A 15,226-nucleotide genomic window follows, 5' to 3' on the forward strand; every position below is an offset into this window, starting at 1 on the left:
AATAGATTGTTTTTGTTTTTGTTTTGCTTTGCTTACCTTAGGAAAAGAAACGTAGCATCTATATAAATTTTCTAAACAAGTCTTGATAGATAGAAAAAAGAAAAACATAAATTTTCATGTTTCTGTATACAGCCTCAACTACATTTGATAAATAACTGTCAACTAACATTTTGTTTTTTCTTTTAGGGACCCAGAGGTGAAAAAGGCTTTAGAGGTGAAACTGTAAGTTGAACTAAATTTGTGGTTATAGTATCACTTGTCACTAGGCTATAAGTACTATGAAAGCAAGGACGTTGTTCGATTTTTTTCTTCAGTAGGTGTCTGATACTTGTGGAATAAAAATAAAATTATAGTTTTCAGGAAGTAGAACTAACCTATGTGGTATATTGCAGTGAAAGCTGATAACCCCTAAACATGTTTAAGAACCTGCCAGTCACATTCTTCCCAGATCACTGTGTGACGTGGAATATTAGTCTTGTCAGGTGTCAGGAGAGGAGGTATGAGCCTTCTTCACCAGCGCCAGAACAAGGACACTGCCGAGTCCCTTAGGCATGTACCCAGTATGTCCAGTCAGCACCCAGGAGGGCTGCGGAGCAGAAGCCAATCCTTAGTTGTATATTTCAGCCAACTGGAAACAATGGTGAGAGGACGGGCAAAAGGTACACAGCACTCTCAGGACTTAAGTGGCTTATACTGGCAGTTATATTTCCTACTTTTCTGGGATGTCAATTCTTCTGAGTTAAAGAAGATATTTTGTAAAGTGGCCATTTTCCCAGCAGAGATCCTGCTGAACTTATTAAAGCAGCAGCCGTATACAGAGGGCTACTCATCTTGAGCTTGCAATTGAAAGATAATTTGCTCGAGGCAGACTGTTGTTTTAGCCTCACCCAACTGCCACCCCTGGACATAAGACTTAGTACTTGGGACCTAGCACAATGTCTGGCAGCTGTTTGTCAGTCTTTACTTAAATGTCCTCCTATCAGAGAGGCATTTTCTGACTAGCCTATGTAAAATAGCAATGCCTCCACCTGCCTGAGATTCCCTGTCTTTCCTTAACCTGTTTCCTTACCACCTGAGGTATTACATATTTATTTGGTTTTTTGCTTATTATATCTCCCCTCCCTATAATGTAGGCTCCATGACACAAACATTTTATCTGTTGTTTGTTTTAACACTGTGTCCCCAACACCTAAGACAGTGGCTGTCTTATAGTTGGTGTTCAATAAATATTTAATGAATTTTTGGTGAATGAGTTAGAGAAGATATGAGGTGTTGGGACATGATAGTTGTCTTTAAATATTTGAAAGGAAGAGAGAATATGTATAATATGAGTAACTCTAGAGGATACAATTAAAATGATTTATTTATTGGATTGAATTTTCAATTGCTGTGATTATCTCCCTGAGAAATGGTAAGCTCTGTGAGGACATGAAGTATGTTTCATACCACCTAATTCCCAGCCTATCATAGTAACTAGCACATAATTAGCACAGAATAGATACTTATTGACAAAATGGGTAGAATGCTGAGGCTGATTTCAGCTCAATGTAATAATGAGCTGTCTCATATAATAATGAACTGCTTAAAACAAGATAGTTTTATAAGATAGTGAGTGCCTGTCACTAGAAGCCTAATGACTATTTCTCTGAGTTACTGGACTGGTCCGCCTACACTGAGTAGAGAATTAGAATATATACCCGTAAAATCCCTTCCAGCTCTAAGAGCCTATGATTCTACGTAAAAGAAAAATAAATAGCCCCCTTACACCATAAAAGAACAAACAGAGGCATAGAACATAAAGAAGAGTTCTTTAAAGTAGAGGTTGGTTCCTGTCAGGTCTAATCCTTTTCTGAATCCGTCCACGTTCTTCATTCTTCATCACTGGCACTCTTGTCCAGTCGCCATGATGTCTCCCCTGGACTCCTGACTGCTTTCTGTTCCTTCCCCTTTTCCTACTACAGTCCATTCTCTACATAGCAACAAGAGTGATATTGTTAAAGCATAAATCAGATCATATCACTTCCCTCTTTAAAACCTCCCATGACTCCTTCTTGCACTTAAAATAAAATCTAAATTCCTTACCTTGGTCTACACGAACTAGCCCTGTTTGCCTCTCTAAACTCATGGTGTACCACTTTCCCCTTGCCAACTATGCTAACCTTCTTTGTATTCTTTGGAACATGCCTTCCTTTTACCTAGATAATTCTTTCACCTGCTCTTCAAATGACTGGTTCTTATCTGATTATTCAAGTCTCTGCTCAAATATCATCTTAGAGAAGCCTTTCATGACCATTCTATCTTGTTATTCTGTTCATTCTCTTTCGCAGTATCCTATTTTGTTTTCTTCAGAGCAGTTAGCGCTATTTGAAATTATTTGTTTTCTGTCTTCTCTGCTAGAACATAAACTTCACGAGATTGGGGAACTGTGTCTGATACACTGGTTATCAGAACAGAAACTATCATGTAGTAGGTAATATTTGAGAAATGAACTGATAAAGAAATACTATTCCCGAAAATTAAAAAGTTAACAACTATTTCCAATTCTAGCTGGTAAAGTCGTTTTTCCTGAATAACTAATTACTAATTACTAAGAATTACTCATTAGTGTTTTGCCCTGTGGGTTACCATAGCTGTCTTTATAAATAAGGTGCAAACTCCTGGAACCCAAGTGGAGACACAGTGGCTTTTCATGTAGGCAATAAAATTAGCCACTGAAAAAGGGATTAACTGGCACATTAGAATTACTAGTTTATTCTGTTTTCATTGTTGAATAACTGGTACTAAATATTCCTTTTATCACCTCTTTTCCTTTGATTCCATTGTGGTTTAGGGAGCTTTATAAAAATAATCTTTTAGTTCCTAGAGATCATCTGCAATTAACTTAATCCGTAAAATGTGCAATTAAACCATTTTCTGCTTTCCTCCTATGGAAAAGCTTAGTAACATTTCTTACACTCTCGTTAGGACATTTTCAGTATATTCTACAGGTTTGTTTTCTTTAAGGGAATCATTTAAATAATTGCCTGGCTAAAGACTCCTAATTAGCTACTATGTTTCAGAATGTGATATCCTCAAGGGGTCAGCCTCAAATAATACCAGTACATGGGGCATTTTTAGAAGGAATTTTATTAGCCAAGACCTATTATATTGAGACAAATATGACACTCTACTCTTTTTACAAAGATCACAATCACAACAATTTATCAAATTGGCTTTATAACTCTTATATTTAAATTTTCCGTGAAACTGGCATCAGAATTTTTAAAGCTATGCTGTTCTTACTTAGTTTTATACCAAGACCAAATCACAATTCAGTGCCTTAAAAAAAAAACAACAAGAAGGTTACAACTCATTACATAATGCATGAAAAGTATCCCCTTTAGCATAACTTTGGATTTTTTGGTTAGGAAGCTTTCATATCTTCTACAATTTAACATTGTAAACTCTGGTATTGATCCCAGATGGGTCCTGTCCACCACAGGAGCGCTGTTTCTGTGTTGCCACACATGAAAGAGTTCCTTTCCTTTCCATTCTATACTTGTCTGCCTACCTGTGGACTATTTTAAAATAAGTCCCTGAGCCAGAGACTATACTGTATGCTGTAAACTGAGCCAGAGTTTTGTGACATCCTGAGAAAACTTCCTAGCAGATAGCATGTAGAATCCCCTCTCCCCCCTGATTTCAAAACTATTGTGTTAATGGCAAATTAATCTTGAAAGGTTACAGAAATCTTCTGGTTTCCATGAGACTGCAGATACTTTTAGAACATGATTGAGTGATTGAGTAATTTTTGAAGTAAGTAATGCAAAGAGGATTGCCAGAAAGAATGGCATACAATTAGTAAAAAATAAAACTGTAACTCATAGCAGAAATATCCTACTGTCAATCATCTTTGACAAAATGTCACAACTTGAAACATATAACTTCAAGCCATAGAAGTAAAAAAAAATAGAGAACAATCCCAGCATGAATTTTTAGATTAGCTACTTCATTTTTGTGGCTTATAATTTAAAGCCATAGAAGTAGGAAAAAATATAGAGAGGATAATCTCAGTATATGAATTTTTAGATTAGCTCCTCCATTTTTGTAGCATATTATTTAATGAAAGTCAGTAAAATGTTGAAGAATCCCATTGACGTTTTCTCAAATATTACTTCTAAGTTAATGTCTTCACAATTCTTGATTAGCAGAATTATCTTATTTGCCTCCAATTTGAAAGTGAGGAGGGTGGTTTAAGCATTATAAGGAAAAACTAAGTTATGTGAAAATATGTCGTAAATACTAATTAAGAATTTAAAGCATATATGTATATGATTCTTTTGAAAATTCCTAGATAGTATAATTCATTCAAATGAAAAATTATCAAACTCTTTTAATTCAGGTACTTACTTGAAACTCTTACATTCATAGAAACTTCAAATTTAAAATTCCCAACTTGTATGCATGTATACACCTTTCTCCAGATACAAAACATGAGAAAAAAAATTGATAAAAGGCTTGAAAATCACAATTCTAAAGTGAATCTTGGAGATTATCTTCACCAAACCTATTATGTTACAGGTGAGATATCTGAGATGCAAATGTGCAGCAGCTCACTCAAGGGCATACACCTAATTCGGTACAGAGCTAGACCAGAGCCCAGGTCTCCCAATTCTCACGCCACTGTGCTTTTCTGTTAATCTTAGTACCTCTCAGAAAATAAGGGTTAGGAGCAACTTGGGTGAGGAAGATGGTATATACATACCCCTCACCCACATTACTAGTAGCCCAGCCACCCACGTGACAGATTCCACGTGAATATATTCCTGATTTTTAGTTATCCCCATGCCTTATAATTCACTGATTCCATCCTAATTACATTACTATCTAATAAATCAGATTTAATATTACTAAAATCCCAATTAAACTCTCTAAACTACTGAGCCACTTTGCACCCACCACCCCCGGCGACATTTGACAATATGTGGAGACATTTTTGGTTGTCACAACTGGGGAAAAGGAGGAGTTGTTAGTAGCATCTAGTGGGTAGAGACCAGGGATACTGCTAAACATCCTACAGTGCAAGCTTCTCAATTTATAAATGAGAAAAGGAAAGTTCCCTGTCCCTAAGCTAGCCTAAATAAATATCATGAAACTAAATCAAGATTACATTTACATAGAGGAAAAAGTCTAACATACGCAGATTCAAGGACATACGCTTATCAGTATTTTTAAAGTCTAGTGAAAACCTATGTTACTTTTAGAGGATCCTATGTAAATTATGGGGTTAAATGGAGAGAGTGTCTGTTTTCAAAGATAGTGCTTTCACTATAGCCAAATAACCACCGTAACCATTCACATTAATTTGGTTCCCCTTTAGGAAATTAACATAGACAATCATAGTTTTATTATAAAATGCTTTTGTTATATACTGCTTTAGATACTTTTTTATACAGTATCTAGAAAGAGTGAATCACTTTTCCTTCATGGTAGGTTAGCTAGAGGAATACAAAAGAACTCATAAATGCTATATTGCTGAAATAACGTTTTGTTTTACTTGGCTAATTGCCTTCGTCTAAGTAGCTGTTTCACCGAGGTTATCCTGCCCTGTCTTGTTTGGTTTGAAGTATTTCATTTGATCATATTTGCGGTGATCTGACTTGTTCTGGGTAACAAGCTGAAATGAACTCAAAATTGGCAGTAGAAATAGTTTCTTCTTTCTATGATAAATTCCTCTTTCAAAGTCAAAGATAAGATAAATATTTTGTACTGAACCATTAGTGAGATTTTGCAAATTTCAGAAATATGCTAAGTGGGGTGAAATGTCAACTGTTTATTTTTACAATGTTGATCCAGAATGGATAAACTTAGCCAAATTCACTCTGAGCCTCTGTGTATTTAAAAGGCTATCTCCAACATGATGTTTCTCTAACTTATCGTGCAGCTGCTGAGGTACAAGTTTTGTACCTTCTCAGCTTTGAATTATAATCATAAACCATGCAAAAGAACTGTCCAACAGGCATGGTGTTGGAGCACTCTACCCTTTTTAAGTTACTGTGTGTTGTTTGTTCTAATTTTCACAGTATATTTAGAATCAACAGCTTCGGCAATAAAAGACACTCAATACAAGTCAAGCATAGCATCAACATTATTCAAAACTCAGCTGAAGATAAATTTTGCTTTGCCATCTTTTAACCATAATCTTAATTTGATTCAATGTAGTCTTAACATTCAATTGACCATCAAGTAAGTTAAATTTTGAGCAGATATTCTTAACAGTTATTACTGTTTTTTCAATTTGAAAAATGTCAACATAACTTTTCACATTTTACCAAGCACATTTTAACTATTCTAATTTCTAAATTAATACTAGTTAATTTTAACATTATTCATTCATTTAATAACAATTTTTGAACACCTGCTATATATTAGGCACTGTTCTTATACCAGAAAATGAAAAGGTGACTAAGATATTTTTAAGGGCCACTAGGGACTTTCCAATGTGTTATGTGCTATGGAATGCAGAAGTGGTTACTTGAGCAGGAGGGAGGTGGCATGGGGGGTAGGCAAGGTGGGTATAGAGTTTTAAAGAAAAATTAGAAGATGAATGTGGAGGTAAACAGATAGAAAAGGTAAGGAGGAGCATTCCTGGTCAAGGAAATAACGCATTAAAGAGAATTCAAATGTGAAAGAACTTGGAAGATTCAGAGATCTACAAGTAGTTGGTTATAGATGGAGTGTAGAATGTGTTGGAGAGAGTAAGTGGAAGTGAGGCCCAGACCTTGAAGAAGAAGCAGGAGTACACATTGACTAAGAACATATACTTTTGTATCCAATTGACTTGGATTTTAATCCTAGCTCTGCCCCTTATCCACTGGTTATTTAACCATTCCATTTTCTTAAATGTAAAATGGAAATATAGCACACAACTTGGCATACAGTGAGTTCTCAGTAAATGAGCACACATCTGGGCATATAGTAAATTCTTAATAACTGGTAGTTATCGCTGTTAAGAAGTTTATACTTTATCCTCTAAGCAGTAAAGGGCCATTGAATGATTTTAACTGAAAAATGACATGATCAGATTTCCATTTTATACGTAGAATGTAGTTAGCATAGTAGAGAGAATAAAGTCAGGAAGTCAAGTTAGGAGTTCAGGCAAAACATGTCTTAGTCAGCTAGGGCTGCTCTAACAAATTGCTGTAGACTGGATGGCTTAAACAACATTTATTTCTCACAGTTCTGGAGGCTAGAAAGGCCAAGATCAAGGTGCTGGAAGATTCATGTCTAGTTGAGGATCCTCTTCCTGGTTTGCACATGGCCGCCTTCTTGCTATATCCTCACAGGGTGGAGAGAAAGATCATATCTCTAATACACAGGCACTATCATTCACAAGGGCTCCACACGATCTAATTACCTCCAAACGACCCCACCTTCAAATACCATCACGTTGGAGATTAGGGCTTCAATATATGAATTTTGGGGGAACACAAACATTCAGTCCCTAGCACATGATTAGCACTAAACTAAGACGATGGCTGTGAGGATGGAGAAGTAGTGTTTTGGAGAGATTTGGAGGTGACACCAACAGTAGCAGGTAACCAAATTATAGGTAGATGTTGAAGGAAAAGGAGGCATCTAAGAACACTGAAGTTTCCATCTTTGACGATTAGGTGGATGGTAGAAATAACAGGAAAAACAAACTCAGATAGTATTAACATTTTCAAATGTTACATTTATAATAGTTTATTAAAATGAATACATTCAGTTTCTAGTAATATCAATAAAACATGAAAGTAAACATCTGGTTGTTCTTGAATGTGGCTGACAGCTAAGTGCAAGAGCATATAACTTCAAAACACTAAAACAACTTTGAATCTTATGACCTGCCTCACACGAACAGGCAATGATAGAGGTTGAATCTTAATTGCCTTGCTTATACTAAACCAAAAGCATAATGTATACATAATGTCTCTATTTCTTCTAGGGTCCCCAAGGACCAAGAGGTCAACCAGGGCCTCCAGTGAGTTTGTTTACATTTATGTCTGTTTATCATTGATGCTTATATGCTTACCTGGTTTGAGATAGCTACTAAATAAATACTTTTTAAAATTTATTATGTTATAGGGTCCTCCTGGAGCACCAGGCCCAAGAGTAAGTTTTCTTCGTTTTTTTTATTTTATCTTAGTAAATCATATTAACTTTTTAAAGCTTCTTCTATTAACTCCCTGTTAAAAGGTGTCCCTCTTGCCTACGTCTCTTCTTTTTGCTAATCTGATATAGAGCCTTCCCAACTATAATAACTTGAAGTCTAAGCCTCAGAATTCTTGCCTATAAAGTGGGGATGGTATCTCTTACTTTCTTGGGTGAATTTGAGTTTTAAATAAGAAGTAAAGCACTCAGCACAGTGCCTGACATAAGTGCCCCCAAAATACTAGCTCCTTTCATTTCTGCCTACTTCTGGGTCCCAGCTCTCCTTTTTCAAATGTTCTTTTTTTGCCAACCAGAGTTATTCACTTCATAGGCTTTACCTGAATCCTTCTCAGTTACTGGTTGCTGTAGAAGCCCTCAGCCTTCTCATGTATTTGCTTGTTACCTATTACAACCCAAAACTTGCTACCCTTATCTTTGAGGCAATGCTTCTCTTGCCTCAGCATCAGCTATTATCTCCTGGCCTCTGATGTTCCAAGCTTGGTTTCCCTTATGCTTTGTATCCACTTTCCTACTTAGTAATCTCTTTGTCTTGCTGCTTTCTACAAGAGGTCTTCCATCCCCAACCTCACCCATGTCCCACTTCTGCAACATCTTGGTCAAATATAATGGTCGTTGGTCAGATTTTCTGCCTAAAGGAGATCCATTATTGGCTACTCTGTCCCAAATAATGGCCAGTCCTATGCCTTCCAAGCCTTACTTATTTCCACAGGCTCCTCTGGTGTCTTTTGGATCTCTGACAGTTCTAGTTGGTAGATCACTGTGGTCCACTCTCAGCAGGCCGGGAACTCTTCATTCCCCTCAGCTTTTCATCAAGACGAGGAATAACTTTCAAGCAAAGTGCCGCAAGGAAGATTGTCCCCTGGGAAATGGAAGACCCATTTCTCTACGATTTTTTAAACTACTCCCCATTTCTGGCCATCTGACTGATGGGGCTTGAAAGCTTCCCTGGCATGAACATCAATGAGAATGTCTTTCTTTAATTTTTCAAATTACTCTCCACTTCTCTGTTCTTCCTGTCCTCTGGATCCCCACAATGCATGGGTTACAAGTACCCTCATCAGTTGGCTTCCCACCTTATAATGACTTTGATATATCATAGCTGCCTTCCTAAGAAAGAACAAGTTCTAAAAGATCTTAAATCATTGGCAAATCAGAGGTGTTTAATGAAAATTTTCACATTGAAGTGCCAAGCTTTGGGGCGCCCTATCCCTGTCGCACTTGGAAAATGTTTGCATGTGTCCCTATACAACCAAATGTAGTAGGACATGTGAGAGGTCTTTGCTCTGGGCAAAATGTGGATAAGAATATATACTTTGAAGAATTATTAGGGGGATTAAATGAGAAAATACATATGCTTGACACATTAAAGGTACTCAGTAAATGTTAGTTTGTTTCCTTCTTGTTTCCCTTTCTCTCCTTCCTGTCTTCCTTCTTCTTGGCCAATATGAAACCCAGTTTCCTTATACTGTCTTTTGGGGACTTGCAGAGTCCATTGTAAGAAAGTGGCGGTGTAGCATTGAGAATAAGACTTGTAGAGCAGAAATTGAAATGTCGATGAGAAAATAACTACATATACTTTCTAAAGTCAACTTATGATCGTATCTTCTGTGAAACTGTTCTTAATTCCTTCCCCTCATCACACTGCAAGAGAGAACTGACCACTTCCTCTTCTTGATTCCTACTCATTTATTTTTATACCAGTCTCCCTCTATTAGATTGTGAACTCTCTGAAGGTAGAGGCTATTTTTTTAACTTCTTTTTCATTAAAGCCCTTAATGTCTGTTGAATGAATAGTCCAAAAAGCAAGTTGCATCTCAGAAAATGTCAGTGGAAATCTTCCAAAATAGATTTCACTTGGAGAGAAACAATGCCTAGAATGGAATAGGATCATAAAATTAGAGATAGTAGTCCTCTTAGTAATTATTTAGTATTTATTTCAGACTGTGACTTGTGATTCATTAGTCAGTGGATCATCAGACCAGTTTAGTGAGTCTCATTCAGCATTCTTTGGAAATGAAATCAAATGAAATAGAATAGAAAAAAATATGGGTAGTGACTGCTTAATAGGTGCAAGCTTTCTTTTAGAGGTCATGAAAATGTTCTGAAATTAAATAGTAGTAATGATTGCAAAACATAGTGAATCTACTAAAAGCAACTGAATTGTACACTTTAAAATGGTGAATTTTATGTTATGTCAATTTATCTCAATAAAAAAATAAACAAAAAGGCAAAAAAAAAAAAACCCCACAAAAATTGGTACATTACTACTAGTAAGAATAAATACGGCTCTGTAAAACTTTCAGTTAAATATATGTTTGTTTGCATGAACCTTGTCATGATGGAAAAATCTATTTCTTGCTGTGGGTCAAGATAAGAGAAGTTTGAAAACCTCTAATCCAGTCCAACTCCCTCTCTTTAAGACCTATAGAAGTAAAGTAACTTGCCCAAGTTCCTAAAGTAGAATAGCTAAAAGGAAATGTTTCAGGAAAAGGAATATATATTGATGGTGCTTTTGAATGTGAGGATATTATCAGGGTGACAGCCAGACCTCAGTGCACATAGTTAAGATATTTAAAAACTAACAAAGAAATCTATAACAGGATGTCAAAGTTAACCAAACATGATTGGTGGGTTAAAGGGAAGAACAGGATGGGTATGTGTGTCTGTGTGTAAGGTAGGAGTGGAAACAATAATCATTAAAAATTTTTAAATAAGATAAGGAATTTTCGGTTCATTTATTCCAATTAATGGGTCAACTGTGAAACCTGGATTGGAGAATTTAGAGGTTGCAGCTGCTGGTATAGTCCTCATTCCCTAGAGCTTCCACCATGGAGAGGGGCATGCCATGAAATCAATTCCTATCCCTTCAGTGTTTTCACTATCCAGTGATTTGGATAATAATACTTTGCCTCAAAATTCTGGAGTGCCCAGACTAGATCTACATTTCATTCAAATAAATTGGGAGAGAATTGTGAAGATTACAAGGTATAATAAATCCTCATTCCTCTCATTAGTCCCAAGAATCTAATTACTTCTTATTCTCTGTTTTCTATTTTATGTGCACATTTTTATAAACCTTAAGTGCTTTTCATGTGAGAATGTGTTCCCTCTAACTAGAGTACATAGAGGAAGCTATTTCTTTTCAATTCCTTCACTGTACCTAATGAGAGTTTTACAGTCAAATATAGGCACTTAGATGTTGCTGAATGACTTCTCAGGCAAATCCTCTTAATACAGTCTCTCTGGGGCTGCTCTCCCTAAGGGCTACCCTTGGGAAAAAATTAATAAATCAACAAATTGAATGCCTACTATGTGCCAGCCATGAGCTAAGCTTTGGGAATACATTGGCGGTCATAGGAATATGGGTATTGCCAAGAAAATTCATGACTGGCCAAGTGTTATGACATTTCTTTTCTTTCTAATGCCTGTTGGAAAAAAATTGCCTTTTCATTGAGTTGAAGTTTCCACTGAAGGTTGTTAAAATTGCTGGTACCTTAGCATGAATCAAGTACCAAACTCTACACTACTAATCTACTAAAAGTCATTGTATTCTTCACTGCTGCACACTCACAGAAAATAAAACATGGTCATTTCACTTAAGAATACCTTGCAATTTATTCATCCAGTCCTTTGTTGATGGGCATTTAAGTTGTTTCCAATCTTTTGCTAGTACAAACAGCACAAATATCCTGTCCATATACATATTGTTTTGCAGAATATCTATAGGACCAATTCCCAGAAGTGGGATGGTTAGAGGTAAGGGATAATGAGCATATTTATTTATTCATTATTTTTAATTGTAATAAAATATTCGTAACATAAAATTTATTATTTTAACCATTTGTAAGTGTACAGTTCCGTGGCATTAAGTACATTCACATTGTTGTGCAACCATCACCACCACACATCCCCAGAACTTTTTTGATCTTCCAAAACTGAAACTATGTACCCATTAAACAATAATTGCCCTGTTCCTCCCTTTCCTCAGCTCCTGGCAACCACCATTCTGCTTTCTATCTCTATTAAATTGACTATTCTAAGTACCTCATATAAGTGGAGTCACACATATTCGTCCTTTTTTGACTGGCTTATTTCACTTAGCATAATGTCTTCAAGGTTCAACCATGTTGTAGCATGTGTCAGAATTTTTTTCCTCTTTGAGGCTGAATAATATTTGAATGTATGTACCACATTTTGTTTATCCAGGGGGACACTTGGGTTGCTGTTATCCTGTGGGTATTGTGGATAATGCTGCTATGAACATAGGTGTACAAGTATCTGTTTCAGTCCCTGCTTTCAGTTCATTTTGGTATATACCCGAAGTGGAATTGCTGGATCATATGGTAATTCTATGTGTAATTTTTTTGAGGAACTGCTATACTGTTTTCCATGGCAGCTGCACCATTTCATATTCTCATCAGCATTGCACGGGGTTCCAATTTCTCCACATCCTCATCAACACCTATTATATTCTGTTTTTTTGGTAATAGCCATCCTAATGGATGTGAGATGGTTATCTAACACATTTTGATGTGCATTTCCCTAATGATTAGTGATGTTGAGCATCTTTGCTTATGCTTATTGGCTTATATTTCTTCTTTTTAAAAATGTCTGTTCAAGTCTTTTGCCCATTTTTTAATTGGGCAATTAAATTTGCCCATTTTTTGTGTTGTTATCTTCTTTCAGTTGTAAGAGTTCTTTATATAGGCTGGATATTAATCCCTTATCAGATATATGATTTGCAAGTATTTTCTCCCATTCCATGGGTTGTGTTTTCACTCTGTTGTTAGTGTCCTTTGCACAGAAGTTTTTAATTTTGGTGTAGTCCAATTTGTCTATTTTTTCTTTTGTTGCCTTGCTTTCAGTGTCATCTACAAGAAATCATTTCCAAATCCGATGTCATGAAGCTTTTCCCCTATGTTTTCTTCTGAGAGTTTTATAGTTTTAGCTCTTTTGTTTAAGTCTTTGATCCATTTTGAGTTAATTTTTGGATATGACATAAGGTAAGAGTCTAACTTCATTCTTTTGCGTGTGGATATCAAATTTCCCAGCACTATTTGTTGAAAAGACTGTTCGTTCCCCATTCAATGGTCTTGACACCTTTGTCAAAAGTCATTTGACCATATATGTGAGTGTTTACTTCTATTCTATTCCATTGGTCTATATGTATGTGACAGTACCAAACTGGTTTTTTTTCGGATTTTTTTTTTTTTTTGTAAGGAAGATTTGTTCTGAGCTAACATCCATTGCCGTTCTTCCTCTTTTTTTTGCTTAAGGAAGATTAGTCCTGAGCTAACATCTCTGCCAATCCTCCTCCATTTTGTATGTGGGTCACTGCCACAGCAGGGCTTGACAAGTGGTGTAGGTCCGCGCCTGAGATCCAAACCTGCGAACCTGGGCCGCCAAAGCGGAGCACACCAGATTTAATCACTGTGCCACGGGGCCAGCCCCCAGTACCACACTGTTTTGATTGCTGTAGCTTTAGAGTAAGTTTTGAAATTTAAATGGGAGGCCTCCAACTTTCTTCTTTTTCAAGATTGTTTTGGCTATTTGGGATCTATACTGTTTTTTATATTTACCTGTATAGTTACTTTTACTAGTGCTCTCTATTTCTTCATGTGGATTCAAGTTTCTAGCTAGTATCCTTTAATTTCAGCTTGAAGGACTCCCTTTACTATTTTTCTAGGGAAGGTTTGCCTGTGATGAATTTTCTGTTTTTGTTTATCTGGAAATGTCTTCATTTTTCCTTCATTTTTGAAGGATGCTTTTATTGGTTAGGGAATTCTTGGTTGACAGTCTTTTTCTTTCAGCACTCTGATTATGTCATCCCACTACCTTCTTGCCCTAATGGTTTTTTGTGAAAAATCAGCTGTTAATCTTATTGAAGATCTCTTGGGAATGATGAGTCTCTTCTTCTCTCTTTCTGCTTTCAAAATTCTCTCTTTGCCTTTAGCTTTCAACAGTTTAATTACAATGTATCTAGGGGAGTTCATTGAGCTTCTTGGATGTGTAGATTAGTATTTTTCACCAAACTTGGGACATTTTCAGTCATTCTTTTTTTTTAATTGAGGTGTAATTGACATATAACTTTATCTTAGTTTTGGGTGTACAGCATAATGATTCAATATTTGTACATATTGTGAATGATCACAATGAGTCTAGTTAACATCCATCACCTCACATAGTTACAAAATTTTCTTTCTTGTGATGAGAACTTTTAAACTTTCCTCTCTCAACAACTTTCAAATATGCAGTATAATATTATTAACTATAGCCACCATACTGTACATTACATCCCCCTGAACTTATTTATTTTATAATTGGAAGTTTGTACCTTTTGACCCTTATATCCATTTCACCAGCCCACTGCCCCCCACTTTGGCAATCTGTTCTCTGTATATATGAGCTTGGGGGGTTTTTTATGTTGCTGTTTTTAGATTCTACATATAAGTGGGATCTTATAGTACTTTTCTTTCTCTGTCAGACTTATTTCATTTAGCATAATGCCCTCAAAGTCCATCCATGTTGTCACAAATGGCAAGTGTTTCATTCTTTTTTATGGCTAATATCCCATTATGTATATGTACCACAATTTTTTTATCCATTCATTCATGATGGCCGCTTAGGTTGTTTCCATATCTTGGCTATTATAAATAATGTTGCAGTGAACATGGGGGTGCATATATCTTTTCAAGTTAGTGTTTTTGTTTTCTTTGGATAAATACACAGAAGTGGAATTGCTGTATCGTATGGTAGCTCTATTTTTTATTTTTTGAGGAAGCTCCGTAGTATTTTCCATAGTGCCTGCACCAATTTGCATTCCCACCAACAGTGCACAGAGGTTCCCTTTTCTCTACATCCTCCCAACACTTATTATTTCTTGCCTTTTTGATAATAGCCATTCTAACAGGTATGAGGTGATATCTCATTGTGGTTTTGATTTGCATTTCCCTGACGATTAGTAATTTTGAACACCTTTTCATGTACCTATTGGTCATCTCTTCTTTGGAAAAATGTCTATTTAGATCCTCTG

General features: G+C 36.1%; 1 protein-coding gene across 1 annotated transcript in view; it reads left to right on the plus strand.

The window, feature by feature from the left end:
• Positions 1-15,226, plus strand: part of COL24A1 (collagen type XXIV alpha 1 chain) — a 346,899-nt gene that overhangs the window by 313,281 nt on the left and 18,392 nt on the right. Inside the window, exons 54-56 of the mRNA XM_087448191.1 lie at positions 187-222; positions 7,967-8,002; positions 8,107-8,133. Of these exons, the coding sequence (XP_087304317.1) occupies positions 187-222; positions 7,967-8,002; positions 8,107-8,133 (99 nt within the window). The remainder of the gene's footprint in view (positions 1-186; positions 223-7,966; positions 8,003-8,106; positions 8,134-15,226) is intronic.

Source organism: Ceratotherium simum, chromosome 2, assembly GCF_057802395.1.
Source record: "Ceratotherium simum simum isolate JZ-2026a chromosome 2, ASM5780239v1, whole genome shotgun sequence".
NCBI lineage: Eukaryota > Metazoa > Chordata > Mammalia > Perissodactyla > Rhinocerotidae > Ceratotherium > Ceratotherium simum.